General features: G+C 30.3%; 2 protein-coding genes and 1 long non-coding RNA gene across 3 annotated transcripts; 2 read left to right on the top strand and 1 right to left on the bottom strand.

The window, feature by feature from the left end:
- Positions 1-7,830: 7,830 nt before the first annotated feature.
- LOC123199762 lies at positions 7,831-8,740 on the bottom strand. The gene is made up of 2 exons (XR_006498415.1): positions 8,592-8,740; positions 7,831-8,273 (listed from the first exon to the last, which is right to left on the bottom strand). It is a non-coding gene; the product is annotated as an uncharacterized LOC123199762 (long non-coding RNA).
- A 6,367-nt stretch (positions 8,741-15,107) lies between these two features.
- LOC123199447 (trihelix transcription factor DF1-like) lies at positions 15,108-17,634 on the top strand. Its single transcript, XM_044614458.1, has 2 exons — positions 15,108-15,541; positions 16,016-17,634. Exons 1-2 carry the CDS (start codon positions 15,315-15,317, stop codon positions 17,211-17,213), a joined length of 1,425 nt encoding a protein of 474 aa, XP_044470393.1. The 5' UTR covers positions 15,108-15,314; the 3' UTR covers positions 17,214-17,634.
- Positions 17,635-21,729: 4,095 nt separating this feature from the next.
- Positions 21,730-22,595, top strand: LOC123198911. Its single transcript, XM_044613718.1, has one exon. The coding sequence runs from the start codon at positions 21,844-21,846 to the stop codon at positions 22,423-22,425; it is 582 nt and encodes a 193-aa protein (XP_044469653.1). The 5' UTR covers positions 21,730-21,843; the 3' UTR covers positions 22,426-22,595.
- The last annotated feature ends 1,339 nt before the right edge of the window (positions 22,596-23,934 follow it).

Raw genomic sequence — 23,934 nt, 5'->3', positions numbered from 1 at the left:
GGATGTTCTTCTTAGAAGTAGGATAATTGCGACTCTTACAGAAGAGTCTGCCTATCATATAAAGAAATTTAGAAAACTTTAGAGGATGTTTACAACAAAGGATCCAAGGCAAGAGAATTTTAGTTGAAACAAAATTTGTAGAACTTTTCATTAGGTGACAAACCAATGTAACAATACTTGAAGGAGTTCAAAATGGTGTGTGACCCAAGACTAGAGCAACAACGTAGGACTAAAACAATGGCTCGATAGCAACACAGGTTTGGATTGGAGTAACACTGACAACGATTGAAATAGTTTCTGTTGAATGCGTACATGTAAAATAAAAAGGAAAAAAAGGTTTAGTTAAATATTGTAGCACAAGAAAAAAATAATATTTTATTAATATATTTTACATTGTATCAGTAGTCAACTATGACTATGCAAGGTTTAGCAAAATATATATATATATATATAGAGAGAGAGAGAGAGAGAGAGAGAGTTTATACTGAGCCGGTTTGAAATTGTGAACCGGATTGGATCGTGAACCGGTAATGAACCATTGGTCCAATCCAAAAAAATTTAAAAAGTAGTTTTTTCTACCTATAAAACCATTGCAGTATCTAGTTCTTGGTCAGGTTCGACTTTTCAAACCTTGCTTAAAACCTTCATTCCCTGCTTTTAATTAATTTGTTTTAGCAGTACAAAACTATAACCCAGAATGAATAAATGATATGCCTACTCTTATAAATCATTATGTTGCTTTTGTTTCTCAAAGAAACTCTACAGGTGAAGTCAGAGGATGCAATGGAAACAGTGGTAGTAACAGGGGAGGACAATGGCACCAAGGAAATCAATTGAACTCTAGAGGCAAAGGAATCCAACCCGCACCTCAATACAATTGATCAAAAATTTGATAGAGGGGGAAATGCTAATGTTAACATTCGATTCAAATATTCTAACTTTCAAAATAATAATCCTAATTTTTCAACCAGCAGGTCACAAGTTCAAGGACCATGTCAAATCTATAATAGGACGAATCATACAGCCCTGAAGTGTTTCTACAAATGAGATTATGGCTATCAATCTTAAGAGCCTTTTCCTTTAGCCTTGGTTGCTACAAAAAACTTGTTGGAGGATGAAAATCTTTCTTTCGACACAAGGGTGACAACACACATGACTTCCAATCCAGGCACACTTAATCAATTGCATCCTTATGATGGTAATGATACAGTGTTGGCGGGGACTGGACAAATGTTGGATATGCACAAGTTGGGTCCAAGGAAATTGAAATTGAAGATGCCAACTTTAAATTAAATAATGTCTTAGTTGTGCCACAAATTCAGAAGAATTTTTTTTTGAGTTAGTCAGTTTACTAAGGTTAATCAATGTTTTATGGAGTTTGTTAATAATGAGGTTTTCGTCGAGTAATCAGGAAAACTCTGACAAAAGGGAGTAAGGAAGATGGCTTATATGCTTTAAAAAGGGGAGGAGGCATCCAAGCTCTTTTTTAATAACAACTCGCAAAAAGGCGCCTGATTACATTTGGCATATGAGACAAGGACACCCTAGCATGAAGATCATGAAATTTCTTGTCTCAAAAGAATTTTTTGATATCAGATCATGGTCTAGGAAGTCTACAGTTTGTGTAAGCTGTCAATGAGGAAAAAGTTGTAAATTGTCTTTTGTTGATAGTAATAAAATTACCAATTCTCCTTTGCAGAAAATACACTGTGATTTGTGGGAACCTGCCCCAATTGCATCTGTTCAAAGATTTAAGTATTATATTGTTTTTGTTGATGATTTTAATAGATATTCATGGATTTACCCATTGTGAAAGAAATCAGATTTTAATTCAACATTTGTTAAATTTCAAGTGTTAGTAGAGAACTAATCTAAAAAGAAAATCAAAGTTTTTCAATTTGATGGAGGAGAAGAATTTATAAACAAACGACTCACTAATTTATTTAAGTCTAATGGAATTTGTCATGAATTATCTTGCCTAGGAACTAGACCTGGCCACGGGCCGGTTTGGCCCGTGAACCGGACCGAAACCGGCCCGGATAAACCCGGAACCTGAACCGGCAGACCCAGAACCGGAACCGAAACCGTGGCTCTACGGTTCGGTTCCGGTTCACATAAATTAAAACCGTGGAACCGCCGGTTCACACCGGTTTATGAACCGGCGGTTTACTGTGCTAAACCGAAAAAAATTTGAAAATTTTTTGAAATTTTTTTGATTTTGATTTTAATTTTATTTAAAAAGGCAACGGTTCCCTGCGCAGGGAACTGTTGCCTTTTGAAGGAAATTTGCAGGGGACCGTTGGTCCCCTGCAATTTTGTGAAATTTCAATTCACCCCCCTTATTTCTAATTTTTTTCAAAAATTTTTTTTTCTATATATACCCCTTTAAATTCTATTCTCTCAAATCTCAATCTCTCTACTCTCTCACTCAATCCTTCAAACTCTCATTCTCATTCTTTAAACTCTTAATATTCTCTCAATCTTTCAATTCAATTAAATTTTCTTAAATTTAATTAAATTCTTTCTTAATTTTTTATTAATTTCAATTTCAATTTTTTTTATACAATTCATAATTAATTATAGAATTTATTTCTATAATTAATTTTATTTATTATTTATTTATTATCTTTTATAATTAATCATATAATTTATTTATATAATTAATTTTATTATTATCAAAAAATGGCAAGTAGTGGAAATTCTTCCGGTTCACGAAGATTTGGTCAATATTCACATATATCAAATGTGAATGAAAATCAATTTATAGATGATTTTCATTCACAAGAAAGTGAAAACCAATATGAAGAGGTGGAGCAACAACAACAACATCAACAACAGATGGAGATGGAACAACAATCTCCAAAAATTCCTACATCTGATATTTTCAAAATTCATTTCAAGAAAATACAAAAAGAAGATGGTAATTTTGATGTTGCTTGCAATTATTGTAGGCAAATTTACAAATTCAAACAAGGGGGTGGATATGAGACATTCAAAAGGCACTTGGAGTCAAAGCATCCGGAAGAAATGGGACAAAGCCGAGGCCAAACACAAATAACTGGGTATGGTTCTTCTACACACAAATCTTTATTTATGTATAGTGATAATAAAAGTAAAGAAGAATTTGCAAAAATAGTAGCAATAGATCATTTAGCATTTAGTTTTGGTGAAAATTTAGGTTTTAATAATTATTGTAAAACTGCATTAAATCCTGCATATAAAACTATTCCAAGAAATACATTAAAAAGAACATTATTTAGTTTATATAAAAAACAAAAAAAAGAGTTAATTCAATTTTTTACAAATTTTAATGGACGTGTATCTTTATGTAGTGATATTTGGAGTAACCATTGGCAAGTTCACTCTTATATGGGTATAATTTGTCATTGGATAGATGATGATTTTCTATTACAAAATTTTTTTTTATCATTTAGGGTGTTTGATGAGCGACATACGGCTGATAATATTTATAGAATAATTAAAGGAATATTAGAAGAATATAAATTACTTTATAAAATTTTTTCAATTTCATTTGATAATGCACGTTCAAATACTGCCTCAATAAATAATTTAATTGATATTTGCAGACCTAATTTAGGTGGTAGATTTTTTCATATTAGATGTACATGTCATGTGTTAAATTTATGTGTACAAGATGGTTTAGAATGTCTTAATAATTTTATTAGTCCAATAAAAATAGCAATTTCATATTTATGGACACATCCCCAAATTATGAAAGAATGGGGTAAATTTTGTAAACAACATAATAAAAGACCAAAAAGATTTCCTAAAGATGTGCCGACTCGTTAGAATTCAACATATGAATTACTCAACGAGTCATTTGATTATAAGGATTTATTATGCTAATTTATTTCACAAAATGTGTCACAAATTATATTATATCCCCAACATTGGGATATTTGTTCAAAAATTTTAAATGTATTAAAAAATTTTAATAATGCAACATATACTTTAAGTGGGGTTTATTATCTCACTTCTCATTTATTTTTAAATGAAGCTGTTAATATTATTGGAGCTTTACAAGAAGCCGAACAAGATATTATTTTACAAGAAGCTGTTTCTTTAATGAAAACAAAATGGTTAAATTACTATAAAATAATTCCAGAACTTTTTCTTGTTGCATGTTTTTTTGATCCTAGATTTTAATTAGATGGTGTCACAGATTATTTGACATTATATTATGAATGTTTGCAATTAGATGAAGTTAATATTCCATTAACTATAACTAATATTATGAATTTAATTAAAGAAATTTATGCTGAATATGCATTAATTTATGGTGGTTCTTCTTCCTCTCTACCACCTATTGCCCCATCATCAACCCAAAATATGAGTTATGGTGATCGTATTATGATGCAAAGGGGCAAAAGACCAAGAGGAACATTAGGCTCCACCTCGGAGCTTGATATTTATTTAACTACTATTTTTGAGTTTGGTGACAGCAATATAGGTAAAGACTTTCCAGTTTTAGAATGGTGGAGTCGACACGCATCAACTTTTCCAATATTGATAGCTATTGCTAAACAAGTTCTAGCAGCACCGGTATCAACTGTCGCAGTAGAACAAACTTTTAGTCAAGAGGGTAATATATTGGATGAGAGACGATCAAGTTTGGCTCCCGAATCTATTGAAGCTCAAGTATACGTGGATGATTGGACAAGAGCCGAATTACGACAACAAGAAATAAAAGTGGACTTCAATGAAGAATCGCTTGATTTAACTACAGATAGTTCGATGACGACGGGAAATAATACTCAAGATAGTGGAGGTGAATGATAAGGTAAGGGGGTACTGCCAGCTATTAGATATGCAAAGGTAAGAGAACTACGTAGGCTTTGATTCTTCTAAACCCCAAGAAGATACGTAGGAAGCTTAATTGAAAAATTAAGTCCAAGCCTTTCTTTTAAATTTCAATTATTGTAATTAATAATTTAAAAATTAAATCAAGATCATATATTAGAATTGACGGTTCAATATCAGTTTCGAATCGAAACCGTCAGTTTCGAACCGAAACCGTCGGTTCCGAACCGGGGCCATGAACCGAAATCGGCAGTTCCGAACCGTGGACGAACCGTCTTGTTACGGTTTCGGTTCAGGGTCCTTATATTTTCGAACCGTGAACCGACGGTTCCGAACTGAAACCGACGGTTCATGAACCGTGACCAGGTCTACTAGGAACATTAGAACAAAATGGGATAACAAAAAGGAAACATTGATATATTGTGGAAACTGGCCTAACAATGCTTTTTCAGGCAAATTTACCATTATTCTTATAGATGGAAGCATTGATGACTACTGTTTATCTTATTAATAAGATGCCTATAGTTGTTCTTAACATGGATACACCTTTCTACTAATTATACAAGGATAAACTAGATTTTTCTTTGCTCTGAGTCTTTGGTTGCAGGTGTTTTCCTGCTTTAAGGATCACTAAGACAGGACACAAGTTCCAACCTAAGATTTACACTTGTGTTTTTATTGGTTATAGCCTCTTGCACAAAGACCACTCACTAAGAAAGATTTTATTTCAAGGTATGTTATTTTTGATAAAGAGAGCTTTTCATATGCCACTTCTCAAGTGCATCATGATCCTACTCAAGATTTTAATTCTTTTATCTCACAATTTACTTCTCATTATGCTTCTCTTTCTAATGGTCAATTTATAATACATTTTTCTTCAGTTATTTTTTTTTGATATAGATGTAGATGTTACAATGTTTTCTGAACTTTTATAGCAACTTGATAACCATTTTGATTCGCAAGCTTAGGCTTTCTCTGAAAATGAGAATGAGTCCATTCACCATTCAAAGCCTCTAAATTTTTCTGTAGAATCTTCTACCAAATTAGCTCACATAATCCTGGAAATTGTTGTCTCTGATGCTGAAGCTACTCCACCTATTGAGAATCGATCTTTTGTTTAGCCTACTCGACATCATACGATAACTCAATCTCAAGATAACACCAGAAAGGTAAGGGAGATCATGTTGCTTTTCTAACATGACCTCTTCCATTAGTTGTTGACACTAAAGAACCCGTTACAGTAAAAGAAGCTCTTCAAAAACCTCATTGAAAGGTAGCAATAGAAGATAAGCTACAAGAATTACAAAAGAACAATACGTGAGATTTGGTTCCTCGGTCTAATAATATGAACATGTTAGGTTGCAAATGGGTTTTCAAAACTAAACTGACATTTAATTGTAGCCTTGATAAATATAAGGATCAGTTAGTGGCAAAAGGATATTTGCAAACTTCTAGATATTGATTTTGATAAAACATATAACCCAATTGTTAACAATCCACCATACGCATTGTTCTTTCTTTGGTTGTCATGAATTCATGGCATGTTAGATAACTAGATGTGAAAAATGCATTCTTCCATGGAATTTTGCATGAAACGGTTTATATGACTCAACTAGCTGGTTTTGTTGATCCTAATCATCCCACTTATGTTTGCAAGTTACACAAATCCCTATATGGTCTTAAGCATGCCCCTTGTGCTTGTTTTGATAAATTCAATGCTTTCTCGCTCAATTACAACTTTCTTTGCTCTCATGTCGACTCTTCTTTGTTTGTGCTTTATAGTTCTCATGGAATTATTGCTCTCTTACTCTATTTGGATGACATTTTCGTACAGACAATTGTATGGCTCTCATTAACCAATTCTTTCAGGTTGTGAGTTTTAATTTTGCAATCAAGGATTTAGGCATTGTTTAGTACTTTCTCGTCATTAAAATCATTCCTTTTCAAGGTGGCATCTTCTTATCTCAAGCTAAATATGCAAAGGAAATCTTGGAAAAGGCTCGAATGTATACCACTAATTCTTTCTCCACTCTATTATCTGTGAAACACAATCTTCACCTCAATATTGGTAGTCAAGTTGATCGAAGCCTTTATCGAAGCTTAGTGGGAGCTTTGCAACATCTTACACTCACACACCCAAATTTATCTTCTGCCATTAATCTTGTTTGTCAATTCATGCAAAATCCTAATATTTATCATTATCAAACAATGAAACGAATACTTCATTATTTAACGGGTATTGTGGATTTTGGTCTTCGCATTGTGGCTCAATCCTCCTCTAATTTGTATGGGTTTTTGGATACTGACTGAGCTAGGTGTCTTTTGACTCGTTGATCAACATTAGATTATTATATGTATATCGGTGCAAATTGTTTTAGTTAGAGATTGAAGAAATAACCTACTGTTGTAAATTCCAGTGCTGAAGTCGAATATAGTGCTCGTCTCCGCTGCAACATAGATGGTATGAATTACATATGTTTTTCATGATATTGTTGTTTACATATCTAAACATCGACGTCTTCTTTGTGATAACCGAAGTGCTGTCTACTTATCTATCAATCCTGTGTTACATGCTCGCATCAAACATGTGAAAATTGATTATCATTACATAACAAAAAAGTTGCTCAAGGATCTCTGGTTACTCAATTTGTGTGAGGACAAGATCAAATTGCAGATGTGTTCACAAAAACAAGTGTCAAAAAAAGTTTTCCATGCTTTAAGTTTCAAGCTGGGAGTGTTGTCTCTTTCCCTCAACTTGAGAGGGAATGTTAAGGGAAATAATTAGTTGGAGACTTAGGTTGGACCAACATTAATTGTATATTTGGTATAATTAGATAGCTGTACATTTTATATCTCATTGTTAGACTTAATTTCCTCAATCTTTCATCTTATCTTTAAGCTTAACTTCCTCAATCTTTTCCTGTAATTATGTTGTATGAAGAAATGTTATGTATCTTTTTTTCTTATATATTATCAATGAAAATCATGGCTGGAATACAGTGAAAAATGCCACAATTTCTTGAATTCTTCTTTGTCTATTAATGCAATGACAAGAAAAATTCAGCAAGATGATACTTCCCATACATATGTTCAAAACAGGATGTCTCAATAAGACCGACCAAAGGGGTTACCCATTTGGAATGTTAAGAACAAGCAAAGCCTATGAATGGCCTTTAACATTTCATTAATCAAGCAGAAATCTATTTTCCCCAAAGTTCATCAAGAACCTCCTTTAAAACTCTCCAGTCCCTTAACTTTCGTAAGCAACCACAAGAAGAAACTAAATAATACAAACTTATCCGAATTTTAGCCAAATTTAAAGGCATATCAGTGGAATTATCCTCTGAAAAAAACCTTGAACTTCCAGCATTTATACTCAAAGAAGCTTGCAGAATGCAGATTGATGCAGAATTACAACAACACGCATTCTTACAACTGATACCGTTTCAAATCTGCGAAGCAACAGTTTAAACATCCAATGCTTCAACCATTAATATTTTCATTTAGTAATTGAATTACATTAACCTTACTTGCCTTCAATGTTCTAAATTAAACTGACAAATAAACTCAAACCCAGTAGAAAAAAAAAAAGAAAAAGAGCCAAAATTCGTAAGGAAACTAACAGTCCACTGAAATAATTAAAAAGATATAAGTTTGCTGCATCAACGCAAAACATCATAAACTGACATAACAAACTGAACTAATAAATTATCAGTCAAAACAAAACAAATAGAAAAGATCCAGTTTCTAAAAACTTAAAGATAGCTTACAAAATAAGAAGGGTTGAGTTTAGAAGTCAAAGTAGATTCCACTTGCTCTTTTGTCACCCCCATCTCTCTGTTTTGCTTCTTGGTTTTAGAAGTTAAATCGAATTTTCTTTTGAAGAAATTTTGAAGATTCGATTTGATTGGATTTTCCACAAGGCCCATTCAGTCCTCTAAAAGCCCATTAAAGATTCAATTTTCATATTTGGCTCCACCCTTGCTTATCTCCCATTGTCATCGTATGTTGAGATGAATTATTATTAACCATTTTTATATTAAAGATGAATTATTATGAAAGAGTTGATCAATATGCAAGGTTAAAAATTATAACACAAACATGTTAACTACCCAAATAATTTTGGCACCAAGTCTTAAGTGATTGATCATTATAAATTGCTTAACATTTGTGCAATTTTATTTTCACTTTTTCATTAGATTGTCATAATAATGCACCACTCACTCTCTACTTCATTATTCTAAGTTTAAGTACTATTTCAAATTATATGAATATGTGGTCAATTAATTATAAAACCTTTCAAATAATTTTTGTTGGACATGGTTTAAGAATTTTAAAAAGGCCAAAAGACTTATTCCCACCCAAGGTTTGGTATATTCTTGAACTCCGGCTTACTAAGTTTAAAAAATCAAATACCCAATCTTCTTTTAAAATTATTTGTTAGGGTTAAGGGTAAAAATGTCATTTAGCTAAAAATTCAAAACAACTAAAATTTTGTCATATTCCCCTTAAATTTAAAAAACAACAATTTCTCTCAACTTAAAATTTGAAAAATTATATTTTCCCCTTAACGTTTTTTTTCCCTATTTTTTGGCGACCATCTCTATTTTGATTGACAACTAACCTTCCCACTATCTTTTTCTCCAGTCAATATTCAAGTCTTGGCGGCTATTATGGGAGAAACGAAGATGACGAAGACAGGTCTCTTTGCGATTCATTGGCCAATCAAATGCTCTCTCTTTTGATGAAGACAATTGTCTTCGTGTCCTCCCAGATTGGACACTATATCTCTTGACGAAGACGATCAATGCTTCATCTCCCATATCAAATGCTTGACGATTTGTTTTCTCCCAGAGCGTTCTCTTCATAGTTGGGCTGGGAAAATATGTGGTTGGTTGTATTCGTTTGACAAACATGGCCACAGTTGCCTAAAGGTTGATTGTTAGCTAGAGCAAAGAGGTTATTGAAGGAGAAAAAAAAAACCTAAGAGAAAAAATAACTTTTTTAAACTTTGGGAGAAGAGAAATTATTAGTTTTTTCAAAATAAAGGGGGGAATGTGATTAATTTTTAATTTTTAATATTTTTAACTAAATGATATTTTTATTTTTAATTTTAATAAAAATATATATATATAATTTTTTAAATTTAGGAGGTCAGAGGGGAATATACCAAACCTTCGGTGGGAAAAAGTCCTTCGGCCTTTTAAAAAGTATTTAATGTGTTTTCACAAATATTAATTTGATGAGAACTTTATATTGGTCCTGTTGTAATCATGCTTGAATGCCAGTGGATTTCCACATCAAACTGGATGAATATTTATCAACACAGCGATCAAATAGTCTTAATATAATTAATTATATCATGACAGTATTGACTAAAGAATTACTATATGTGTATATTAATAAATCGACTCGGACTTTTGGTGCTATTGAAATGTAAGTTATCATTTTAATTTATAAATAATTTTAAATTTAAAGACTTTACACAAATTTACCCATAGAAACAGACCAATTTTAATATGATTAGATGGTTTTATTTATATTATCTTAAATAAATGTAAAGTCCCAGATGAATCACATTTTCCTACCCAAAATTTGGGTTAAAAGTTATATTTCTACTCTTTAATAGTATAAATTATATTTTTTACTTAGATTTTAACTTTGTTAACGGAAAATATACTCTAATAGAGTAAAATTGTTATTTTCCTAGAATTTAAAAAATAAAAATAAATAAACAACTTCTTACATTTCACATCCTTGTCGTTGTTGTTGTTACTATCAAATTGTCACAACCACATTCATATTTTGTCATTATCACTACTGTTACTAAACCCTGAACCCAATTATGAAAATCACTTTCATTGTGTTGATACAATTAGCTTCTTGATTATCATTTAGGGTTATGTGAACAATAATAAGCAAAATACATTGCAAAGCCAAGTTCAAGTGAAAATTAAGAGAAAAAGATGTTGAATATTCTACAAGAGCTTGAAAAGCAATTGTTACATGACAACAATGAAGAAGAAGATGATGCGGTTTTAATGATAAATAATACTAATATTGAGTGGTCAGAGGTTATACATAATCTCATAAGTCCGAAATCCATATCTCTAATTTCTCTTATATTGTTGATGTCTTTTGCTTCTCGAATTTCATCATATTTTTTGTTTACATTAGTGGCTTCTTTGGTTTCAAGTTGTTTAAATAAATTTAAAAAAAAAAAGTCAAAATACTTATTTTCACCTAAGGTTTAGTCCACTTTCAAACTTCCATCTACTAAGTTTTAAAAATTAAAATACCCATGCATCAGCTTACAAAAGGAGACAACATAAATTGTAGAGAAAAAGAATAAGTAGGAGCAAGGAGGAAATGAAAGAAGAGAATATAATAGCAGAGGAGAAAGGGGATCAAAAAAAATAAATTGCAGAGGAGATAGTATAATAAGGACAATATATTAATTTTCTTTTCACATTTGTTAGGTTATATTCAATTTACAGAGTTAAAAGTTGGGTGGAAAAGTGTGATTTATAACATACAAAATTAAAAAATGTTTTTAAACCAACCATTGGGTGGGAAATGTGATTCACTCTCCCATGAAATGGGGGTGATCTTTCCTTGAAAGAAGGTAGGCATATGAAGGGATTTGACAAGAGGACCTATCTTTTACCATTACATACCCTTGGATACTAAGTTAGAGGAAGTTTCAAATGCCTTAAATAAGATAAAGAATTGAACAACATTGAATGCGATCGTAATACAAATAAATCAAAGTACTAGATACAACCTTTGTAGAGTTTGAGGTCCTCAATTAGATTTCAAGAGATTACTTATGTGTAACAAAGAATTTTATTAAAGTTTCTAAAAGTGCTTTGAAAAAAAAAAAAAAACCCTTTTAGTGCTAAAAATATAAAAAACTATTATAAAGAGGCATTTGATTATGGGTGAATAAACATTATCTGAAGATCTATTTTTAATTACTTATATTATTTTATTTGATTTATAAGTAAAAAAATATTATAATAATTTTTTATTATTAATAGTGATATAACAGATAATATAAATGATAATCTGATTATCATCTTAATCTTAGATATTAAAAGATTATTAAAGTAATTTTTAATTTTATTATAATTATATCTTTATTTATTAATTTTTTTGAACAAAAATAAACTCATTATCAATTGATATAACAAGTAATATAAAAAATACCCATAGTGAATTATGTAAAAATAATATACTATATTCTTTTATTACTCTAACTAAATACAATAATTATTTATACCTACAAATTTTTATCAAATTTATCAAAAATAGTAATAATTTATATCAAGTAATCTTTTAAGTAATTTATCTTCAAAGTAATTTTTTAATTTTGATAATAGAATATTAACTAAACATAATAATTATTTATATCTAGCAAGTAATAATTTATACTTAGTAATCTTCTAAGTAATTTATCTTCAATATAATATTTTAATTTTAATAATAAAATATTATACAAACTAAACACAGCCAAAGGTGATTATTGTTACCATAAAGGCATAAACCTATGTGTACCTAGTTTTGGGTATTCAATTAGGTATCATCATATAATTATGTGATTTTAAATTAAATATAAAGTAATATCCAATAATATAATGACACATTATTTAAGTACTCAAAACCAAATACACATACGATTGCTCTTTATTTTTATATCCAAAATGGCAAATGCTCTTACATTCACACAACATATAATCATATTCCTCTATCATCTTCAAAAGTTTGCACACCTTGAAAGTGAAATTCTATAAAGTAGTAGCTTATATAAGTTATACATTTTGACAATGACATTCTTTCATTTATATTTTTCGTAATGATCAGAATTTGACTACTCAGTTTTAAGTATAGAAAAAATTGGCATCGATCTACTCAATCCAACCTTTTATAGTGTGTTTATATGTCATTGGACATATCAATCGAAATTCCCATTTGGGTTTGTCGTAATCACAAAAATCTTTATGCTATCAATAAATCTATGTGTATGCATTTTGTATATATAAATAGATATATAATTAATATGTGTTATTAATTGGTTAAGTTATTTTCAATTAAAAATAAAATAATATCTTAATAACACATAATGTATTTATATATTAAAAAATAAAAACGTATAATACTGTTCTTTTGATATTTATAAACAGTGGCAATTTACATGGTCAAAACTTAATCAATATTTACCAAATAACCTTTATAATATTAGAGAGGTTTTTGTTATTTCAGAAACCTAGAAAGAATTTTTGTTATCTAATTATACCTCACCAACTCTTTTCAAAACTTAATAGAGTAAAGATACAAAGTAAATAAACTTGAAGGAGTGAAATGATAATTACCAAGGAATTTTATCTTCTCTCGCAAGCGTAAAAAATGCATTAGTTGTTATCATCAAGCACAAGAGTACAAATATGACTTGTAATTCACTAAAGCTTTTTGTTTTTTTGGTCTATCTATGGAATCATAGACTCTCCACAAGAAATATCAAGATATTTTGAACCAAAATAGCTGGCAAAATGCCCCCTTCAAATTGAGTGGTCACCATTAGACCACAATTTCACCCCATCTTGGTTTTAAAACTTGACTTTGCCTTTGATTTTTATTCTCTCAACAATTTATTTTATTGCATGGTTAATGTGAAAACGAAATAAAATTCCCAAATGAAAGTTACATTACGTATCCCAATTATACACCATTAACTTTGTCTCTTAGCAATCAATGTTTAGATAATTTCCATTTACTTCCTTGGTACGAAAGTAATTCACTTTGCATTAATATTATAAAACAAAAAAAAAAAAAATATATATTTATTTTAAATATACAAATTAATATATATTTAATATATTATTAATAAAATAATATTCAATTATATAATGATATATATAAATGTGTATTCATTTATATATTTAAAATATACGCATAATATTGCTCATAAAACTATGTATGTCTAATTTTGAGTTTTCAAATACTTATTCAGATAATATGTCATCATATAATTGAGTAATTTTGAATTAAAAATAAAATAACACATATTTATATAATAATATATCACTTCAATACTTAATTGGGTATTCAAAAACTGAATATAAATAACAATACTCTATTTTAATTATTATTATTCAGTGTTCTAAGACTAATCCCAACTTTGATAATTGATGCTTTATTCTTTATAACTTTTAAGTGGGATTTACTATTCAACTTGATGGGTGTAATTATCCATTCTTAGATGCTATTGAATATATCATAATGTGTGTTTTTTTCTTTTAAGGGTTAGACTTAAAATTTTCACATAATTCTTAGTCATTTATCCATTATAATCCAACAATACCATACAAGTGTAACAAAGTAGATATTTTCGATTTAAATCTAAACATGATTTGCTCTTTAACTTTATGTATTTCACGTAAAATGTGTTAACGTAATTGAATAAACCTTATGTTTATAAATTAACATAAACTCTTACTCTTTTAATACCGTAAAATATATTCAACACATATATTTAGGTTGATCTTTTGGATCTACATATTGCGCTTGTTATGTTATTCTAATCTTTTGGATTTTGATTATTGTAATAGATAAAATATGTGTAGATAATCTTATAATCACTATGACATGGAAGCTTATCTAGAAAAATGACCCAAGTGAGGCAAGTGGTGATTTGCTCAATTTGTATGAATACTAAAGCATAAAGTTTTACAAAAGTAGTGAATTGTGATTAAACTTAAAAGTAGGTAAAAATAAATGAATAAATAATTTCTCAAAAGGGGTTGCAGATTTTTCAGAAGTGAAAGAGTCAAAGTAGATGGGAAAACACAAGCACTTCAAAAGGCAAAGGTGGCTTAGTGGTCCTACTTTTTAACCAATTTTGATTGTCAAGACAAAAACCATCTTGCCTTCTCCAATTCTTGCCTCTTCACAACTGTTAATTAATTATAATTACCTCTTTAATCACTTTTCTTAATCTTCAATATATAAATAATAATTATTATAATTATTAATAAGAGAAACAAATAAATATAAATTGCTAAAAAAGCAAGAAAATATGTGTAAACCTACTAAGAAAGCATGCTCTAGGATAGATTTTGACCCAAAAAACCAAACCAAAACTTTGGTCAAAACAAAAATGTGAAAAGAAGAAGATAAACATTTGACCAATGGTGGAATGCCACGTCATAAGAGTTAGCTGGATTGAGCCCCACTCGACCACTACTCACACTCTTTATCTCCTTTAAGGAACCCTAATTCACCGTCCCTGTTTACATTTGTTACCTACTTAACCCATTTTAAAAATGGCTACTTGTAGTAGAAATTTCACAAATCAAACCAAAACAAGAAAAACCCATTTGCATAATCCATAAATGATAAACCCCACCTGAAAAAAAATTACCCTGTTCCTCAAAGCCTCAGAATTCACCAAATTTTCTGAGCTGTAAAAATTTGATTTATTTTCTGGGAAATTCATGGAAGCGTCAGCTTCACCGGAAAAGTCAGAACTTTCTGCTGGAAACGGGCAGAATGGAGGTAGAGGAGAGGAGGAAAGAGTCAAAGGTGAAGAGGGTGACCGGAACTCTGGCGGTAACAGGTGGCCAAGAGAAGAAACCCTGGCTTTGTTGAAGATAAGGTCGGAGATGGATACCGTGTTTAAAGACTCTGGTCTCAAGGCTCCTCTTTGGGAAGAAGTTTCAAGGTTAGATTTAAAAGTTTAGTTTTTGTGTTCAAAAGTTTATGCTTTTCTTGAGAAATTTTGGTAGAAAGTTAAGAAGTTGTGTTTCTTTATTATTTTCATTTTGGCATTCCTTGTTTGTTTGTTTCCCTAGAAAATAAATTGAAGAAGTTTAGATTTTGATGATGGGTTTTATTTTTGTGAAATTTAATGTATTTTAGCTCTATTTTATGTGTTTAGAGCTTATGTTTACGGTGTAAAGATTCATATAAGGTCTATTATAGAGCTCTTCTTTTACTATGATGATGGTTTGTGACGTTTTATTATTGTGCTTCAACTTTATGGTTACTTGAATCCATTTTAGTTGGATTGAATTTTTTATTCAAATTTGAGAATTAAAGTGTAACGGATTTGTTTATGGAAGGGTTATTGTCAGGATATTCTTTATTAGTAATTTGGTATCCAAATGAAGTTGAAACTTATGTGTGATGATGTCAGGAAATTATCGGAACTTGGCTATAGTCGTAGTGCGAAGAAATGCAAGGAGAAGTTTGAAAACATTTATAAATATCATAGAAGAACCAAAGAAGGTCGATCTGGCAAAACTTATCGGTTTTTTGATCAGTTACAAGCTCTAGATACACATTCCACCCTTCCATCTTCTTCCCCTGAAAAGATTAATTCTTCTTTGGCAATGGAAATTGACCCAATAAGTACGGTAAAAAATGATGCGCCACGTGCTATCCAAAATCCGAGTTTAAATTCAATGGACACCTCCACTTCAACTACCTCTACATCTAGTAAAGAGTCGGCGGGCACACAAAAGAAGAAGAGGAAATTGACAGATTTTTTTGAGAGATTGATGCAAGAAGTCGTAGAGAAGCAAGCGGATTTACAAAAGAAATTTTTGGAAGCAATAGAAAAGTGTGAACAAGATAGAATAGCAAGAGAGGAGGCTTGGAAGATGCAAGAATTGGCTGGGATTAAGCGAGAGCGTGAGCTTTTGGTGCAAGAAAGATCCATTGCAGCAGCCAAGGATGCTGCAGTACTTGCTTTTTTGCAGAAGTTTTCGGTACAATCAACTCCAGTGCAATTGCCTGAGAACCCAGTTCCTGCAGAGAAAGTTGTTGATGGGCAAGAATTTAGTAATGGTGGCGAGAGTTTTTTGCATTTGGGCTCATCAAGGTGGCCTAAGGATGAAGTTGAAGCTTTAATAAAGCTAAGGACTAATCTCAATGGGCATTATCAAGAAAATGGACCTAAAGGGCCACTGTGGGAGGAGATATCAGCAGCAATGAAAAAGCTTGGTTACAATCGGAGTGCAAAGAGGTGTAAAGAGAAATGGGAGAACATGAACAAATACTTCAAGAAGGTTAAAGAAAGCAATAAGAAAAGGCCTGAGGATGCCAAGACATGTCCATACTTTCACCAGCTTGATGCCATATATAAAGAGAGGACAGCAAAGAAGGTTAATGATCCTGTTAATCCCATCTACGAGTTGAAACCCGAAGAACTCTTAATGCACATGATGGGATCCCAAGAAGAACGACAACAGCTTGACTTAACAGCTGACAACAACGGTGAAAGCGAAAATATTGATCATGATCAAGAAGATGGAGATAATGAAGATGAAGATGAGCAAGATGATTATCAAATAGTAGCTACAAATTCCTCTTCGGTTGCAATCATGGAGTAAGAAGAAAGACACATACAGGAAGTTCCTTTTAGAACTAAAATAATTGTTGTTCTCAACTTTAAGATGTGGGTCATGTCCTCTTTATACAAAACAAATTAGTCAGTTTTGATTGGCTCATTCCATAGTCTACTTCTGCAGTATAGTTTTTTTGGGTCAAATTTCCAGCATTTAAACCTTCAACATGCTAACATGTGAAGGTATCTGGGAAAATGGCTTAGTGTCTAGTTATATAATGTCTGTATATGTTCCATCATTTGTTGAATAAATGTTGTGAAAAATAATGAAGAAAAGCTTAGAGAGTAGAATAAGACTAGATGGTGTGTAATATATATTTAGTATTTTACATTTACAATTCTATATAATTTAATGTAACACCATGTTTTTTATTTAGCTTTTGAAGATTCACGCCCCCATTTGTGCACAAGTGGGAGAAATGGTTGGCTGTGGTTGTAATTTTTTGTCAATGATTATACATTAAGAATGTGCAGAAATACTAGAAATGAAAGAGAAAGAGAGAGTGAACTTTTTTTTTTTTTCATAAAGTGCCTATTATGTCAATCACCCGTGCACAAGCAGCAATAAGGAATCATTGGTAAACTCATCATCATTTCATTATCTTTCACATTTGCTTTTTCATTGTTACATTTCATGTTTCTCTTTTTTCTACTGACTTTCAGCCACTGGAAAACCTTGGTGAAAGATGGCTGTGGTTTCACTTTCCCATGACTTTTCCAGGAAGTTTTACAGCTCATTTTGTTGTGGTACCATGTGAATTGAATTGACCTCTACAGGATTTATTGCAAAAAAATGCCCTTGGATCCACAAAAAGTTGTCAATGGCTTGAAAACTCTTGATAGGAATTTTTCTAGGAAAATCTTACATTTGCAACATTTTAAAAATAATTTATTCATATATTCGTACTAATATGTTATTATGTAATTTGATAATTTAATTGTTTGTTTTATTTTTAAATTAAAATCATTCATTCACACTAAAACCCACTAAGTTAATTGGTTTTTAAATAGCCTGTTGTGACAAATTTTATGGTATGGATGGATTGAAAAATATGATATTTGTATCTTTTTTTATTTTTTATAAAGAAAAAGTAAGTTGAAATAAGCAAATTTTTTATTTGTTAATAACTTAAAAATAAATAAAACTATATATATTTAATTTTGAGTATTTAATTAAATATTTAAATAATATATTATTATATAACTAATTTATTTTAAATTACAAATAAATAAAAATCAATTATATAATAATATATCATTTAAAATTTTAATTAGATACTCAAAATTAAATTTATATTATATTTTTTTAATAAGTAGGTGCACATAAGATTGTCTTGACAAAAAACAAAAAGAAGTAATAATTTCATTTGGCTAGTGTTAAGACAGACTATAATTTTTGGGTTAAAAATTATTATGAGTTAATTTGGGTATGTTCTAAATGGACCCACAAAACTAGGTGATGTAACCAGTCATAATAGTAAAGGAATAATTTCCCCTCGATGGTAGTTTGGATACTAAAGAGATGAGTTTCTAAGGTGAATAGTTTAGATTTAAAGTCTCTAATTGACATTTTAAAATAATATTTTTGATTTATTAAATTTAATAATTATAATAATTTAGAATTTGATTTATTCAATATAATTAATTTTATTTGAAAAAAACAATTTAACTTAAATGAGATTTGAAAAAAAAAAAAAAGAGAGAGCAATTTAACTGACTCAAGTAGGGTGGGTTCTTGTTAAAAAATAAAAAACAAGCTAATAATTAAACAGTAAAAGACAGAGGGCTGCTCAAAAGCTCTACATCTTTCTAATATGATATTTGATAATTCTGGCATTCTGGCCTACTTGTAGACAAATTACTCCATTTTTCTAACTTGCCAGTCTATATTTTATTTTCAGCAGTCCATCAAGTGTTTCTTTTAATAATGTTAAATTTCTTTCACTTTGACATCTTTTATAATAATAGTTTTGGTGCTTCTAATTATTTGTAATTTTGATTTTATTTTTATGATATTTGTTGCATTTTATCTATGTTGGGACTTGGGAGCCAACGCATTGGTCATTTTATAAATTTTAGCTTTTTACAATAATTGGATTGAGCCTAAACCCAGTTAAGGGCACAGTTTGTTCTATCTCAATGGTTGGATTGGAATACTGTTGACATATATATACTGTTGTAAAATTTTAAACATGTCAAATACAATCCTGTAAAACACAGTATATGAAAGTTTATATATCTGGATTCAATTCTGCTTGCATTGATGATTCGATAACACTTCAAAGATTTGACGTTATCCATTTTTATGACACTATTTACTTGAGTATTACAATCCTCATCTTAATCTAGATAGTGTCTCAACCATTACAAAATAATTGTGTTGGCTAGGTGGTGTCTTGTCAAGTCATGCAATGTTTGAGTCCTAACCATTGGAAAAAAAAAAATCGTGTTGGCCTCAACATGTCCTTTGAACCATGGTCCAATGGCTCCCTAGATCACGTTACATTTTATGACCAATTTAGATTGGTTTAATCAACCAATTCGATCTATGTTTTAAATTATCAAAAAGAATACTTAAGATTTTAAGGAATTATAGAAAAAACAAATAATTAAATTTTAACAAATAAATTAGAAATGGTAAAATCTTTTAACCTAAAATTTTCATTACATTTTCCAACTAATTATCCCTTTTGATTTTGTGACTGCTAAATTTTAAAAGTAAAAAAAAAAAAAAAAAAATACTTTTAAAAAATAAAAAAAATATAAATAATACTTAAATCAACCCCTATAAAATATCCATGGGCCCGGCCCTTCAATTAGTATACCTTTCATTTGTTTGGATTGGAGCCCATTACCAAAAATGAACATAATTTTAAACACATTGTAAATAGATTGGCAATTTGACCCTTACATCCCTGTCCCATCTTTTGCAAAGAGAGAATTCCCTTACATAGGTTGAGACAAAGGTAAAAACAAACCTTAAGAGTAGGTTGGATCAAGTTGGGTTAGGGTGGGGCGGGGTGGGGGTACCCCGTTTATATATCATACCTATTTTTAAAACATAATTTATGAAAATATTTATTACATTTTAATTATTTATTACAATATTATTATTATTATTATAATAGTATTTAAGCGGACAAGAAGGGATGTTAAGACGTGATTTTCTTAATAGGCATAAAAGCCCTTATTTACCTATTTTCATGTCAAAACTCTAATTAAAAAAACAAAAAACACATCTTTTTCACTCTTCCCAAATCACTTGTTCATCAATAATGTATAACATTATACCAATTTTATTTCAAAAATGCTTGATAAGGAGTGACTTTGACCGAAAATTTTTTACTTTTATTAAGTTTTCGGATTGATTATGAGTTAACTTCTATCAAAATCTTATTTATATATTAAGATAAAACCATTCAATTATGATTCAATAATTGTATCTAGATAAATTTTGAGTGTTATTAAAATGATTAATTTTTTAATGGCCAAAGTACTATTTGCCACCCAAGTTTTAGTTCAATATCAAAATCATATTCACAACAATTAAAAAATTTAAACACCCACTTATAAATTAATTTCTATTAGAATTTTTTATTAGAGATAAGAGAAAATTGTTATTTTACCATTAAACTCTAAAAATTTATATCACTTTCTCCCTTTAATTTAGAAAAAAAAATTAACAATTTCCTCAATAATTAAACTTTAAAAAACTATATTTCTCCTCTAGGTATTTTCTTCCATCTTCAATGACTAGATGTTGTTTTCGCTGTTGACCAGCCCTCCTACCATCTTCTTCTCTCGCCATCGACATTTCCACGAACTAATTTTGTCGTGTTTGTCTTTTCAGCCAGACGAAGATGAATTATCTTTATCCAGACGAAAGTGACTCGTCTTTGTTTGATTGAAAAGACAAAAATGGCGAATTGTTTTTGTCTTTTTGTCGAATGAAAATGTTTCACTTTCGTCCAACAAAATTGGTCCAATGGGAATGCCGACAACATATAAGAAAGTGGTGAGAAAGTTGGCCGATGGCAGAAACAACATTTGGTGGCCAAAGATGGAAGAAAAACTATAGGGGAGAAATGTAACTTTTTAAAGTTTAATTATGAGAAGAAATTATTATTTTTCTAAATTAAATGAAAATAATGATATAAATTTTAAGGCTTAATGATAAAATAATAATTTTACTTTTATCTTTAACGAAAAATTCTAATAAAAATTAATTAATGGATAAAAATTTGAATTTTTTTACTTTCACAAATGTATTTTCTAGAGTGGGTTAATCCTTTGGCCGTTTTTAATTACCCAAATTTAACAGTCCAGGGTAATTAGCCGTTAACTTGTGCCTATAAAAAGCTTTAGCTCGAGAGCATGGTAAAAATATATGTAAATACCCTTCTCATGATTTGGCTGAAGAGCAATTAGAACCTGAAGCAAAAAGAGACCGCAATTCTTTAAGCTAACCCTTTTGTCGTTTTCACCATTTTATATATTTACCTCCTCGAGATTCCCAAACTCAAAACTCTTCAATCTTGCACTTAAACCCCACCAAAACCAACGGCCATTTCTCATTCTCTATCCACAAACTCAACCTCTCCCCCTCCTCTCCATCAATGGCAGACTACTCCCCCCAGCACCGTCAGCAACACCAGAGCCACACCCTCATCCCTAAAGAAACAGCCCTCCAAGCCTTAAACACAATCATCCAACTCCACTTTGAAAAAACCCTGGAGAAAAAACGGGCCATTGACCTCCAAAAAAAGGAGCTCCACAAGCTCTTCCTTCTCTTCTTCATTTTCTTGAGCCTTGTCTTCATGGCCCAGGCTCAGTCCCCCCGCCTCCAATGCCGCCACTGTTGGATCCCCATCACGCTCCTCTCCCTCGCCCACTTGATCTTCTATGTTTTTGTGGCTCAAACTCTCAGGTGCATCAATGGATTCAAGTACCAAAGGAGGTGCCACAAGTTGACTCTGGGTTTAGCGACTGAGAAGCTGAGGGAGATAAAAATGAGAATGAGTAATGGAGAGTTTGGTGAAGGGTTTGGAGAAGATGGAGGGGAGTTTGAGATTCATTATCAGGAGCCTCCTGAGAGTTATTTTGGTAAGTTCAAGAGAAACTGGGCTCTGCATTTCAGTTTCTTGATCTTGATTTATGGCTTTATGGTTTCAACTTCTGTTGTAATTCTTTGCTTTTAGTATTATTTGTGATGCTTTTTATGAAAATTTCTTTTTCTTTTTGATCCTTCAAGAAAAGTTTTCCCTTTTGAACTTCTTAAAGAGGGACAAGATTAATTATATAGTAAAGTTGTATTTCTTTGTTCGGATTTGAAATACAAATTATGGAGACTAAGAGATTGTCAGCTGCATTGTGACTTCACAACAGTTTGGTAGCAGTCTTTTCGGGCAGTCCATTACTTACAGCCTCTCATCATGTTTTAATGGCTCTCTTTTTGAGGTTATAGCTTTCTGTAACACTAGTATTATTAGGAATAGTTTATTATGGCACAGTCACTTTTGATGCGATGATTTCAAAGTTAGTACAGAGAAGAAATGAATAATTTTATTATTCAGTAATGAATAATTATATTCAATCATAATTTGTTATCTTATTTAGCATAGATAAATATATATACAGTTATCATTATTATAAAAAATGTGATATATATTATACAATATAATATAGATAAAAAATAATATATATTTTAGAGTATCTTAAAATTTGATACAATACGATATATATATCATCTGATATGATACATAATAGTAAAATTAATGATGCATATTAATACACATTTTTAAAACTAAATTGGGTATATAATTAGGGATAGATGCAAACCAGATAGCGCTTGAATACCCCTTAGCTCGAATTTGACTCAAATATAATATGATTCAATTCGATTTGAATCAAATCAATAGTTTAAATTTGTGACTCTGTTCAGTTTAAATGTATGATTTGAATCGATGATTTTAATTTATGATTTAAGTTTATGAGTAATTGATAAAATGATGTTATTTTATCTAAATAATAGGTAAAACTATCAATTCAAATTGAACTTATGCCTAATTGAACCAAACATCTCTTAACTCGAGTTCGATTTAGTTTAAAAAACAAATAGAATCTTCTCATTTAAATTAAATAAATTTGAGTCAAATCAAATTGAGTCAAAGTTACTTTTGAGACTAAGTTGACTTAGTTTAGATGTAGCTCAAAACTGGACACCCCCAAAATCTTTTTTCTTTTGTAAAATAAAAATGAGTGTTCTTGTTTCATGTAAAAAATTTAATGTAAAAAAGTGGTGGGATTTTTTGTGGTTAGAAAGAGTGGAAGAATATGATGAGTGTTCTTTGTTTAATAATGATGCCCAACCAAACTATTGGAATAAGGTGTGGGACTTTAAATTCCAGGTCCTACTTGTCTCCACTAAACGACTAATCATTCCCCAGTTTTATGTTTTAATAATAAAATTATGTATATCTAATTTTAAATAATTAATTAGATATTTAGATAATATATTATTATATGATTAAATAATTTTTGATAAAATAATATATGATATAATAATAAATTTTTATACATATACAATTGAATATGTAAAACTGGGTAAATTTAATACCCAATCATACGATTTTAAATTATTTTTCCACCCAAGGATTAGTTTTATAACACTTTTTCTTCTTTAGTTTGCATAAATTACATTTTCCACC

This window comes from Mangifera indica, chromosome 16 (genome assembly GCF_011075055.1).
Source record: "Mangifera indica cultivar Alphonso chromosome 16, CATAS_Mindica_2.1, whole genome shotgun sequence".
In the NCBI taxonomy this organism is placed as follows: Eukaryota; Viridiplantae; Streptophyta; class Magnoliopsida; order Sapindales; family Anacardiaceae; genus Mangifera; species Mangifera indica.
Note: the sequence above shows the minus strand (reverse complement) of the source record. Positions and strands in the feature narration are given on the sequence as shown.

Bases quoted from the DNA above. Each gene is read 5' to 3' on its own strand.
- LOC123198911 (XM_044613718.1), top strand. From the start codon at position 21,844: ATGGCAGACTACTCCCCCCAGCACCGTCAGCAACACCAGAGCCACACC.
- LOC123199447 (XM_044614458.1), top strand. From the start codon at position 15,315: ATGGAAGCGTCAGCTTCACCGGAAAAGTCAGAACTTTCTGCTGGAAAC. The intron at 15,542-16,015 runs GTTAGATTTAAA...TGATGATGTCAG, and splicing joins CTTTGGGAAGAAGTTTCAAG to GAAATTATCGGAACTTGGCT.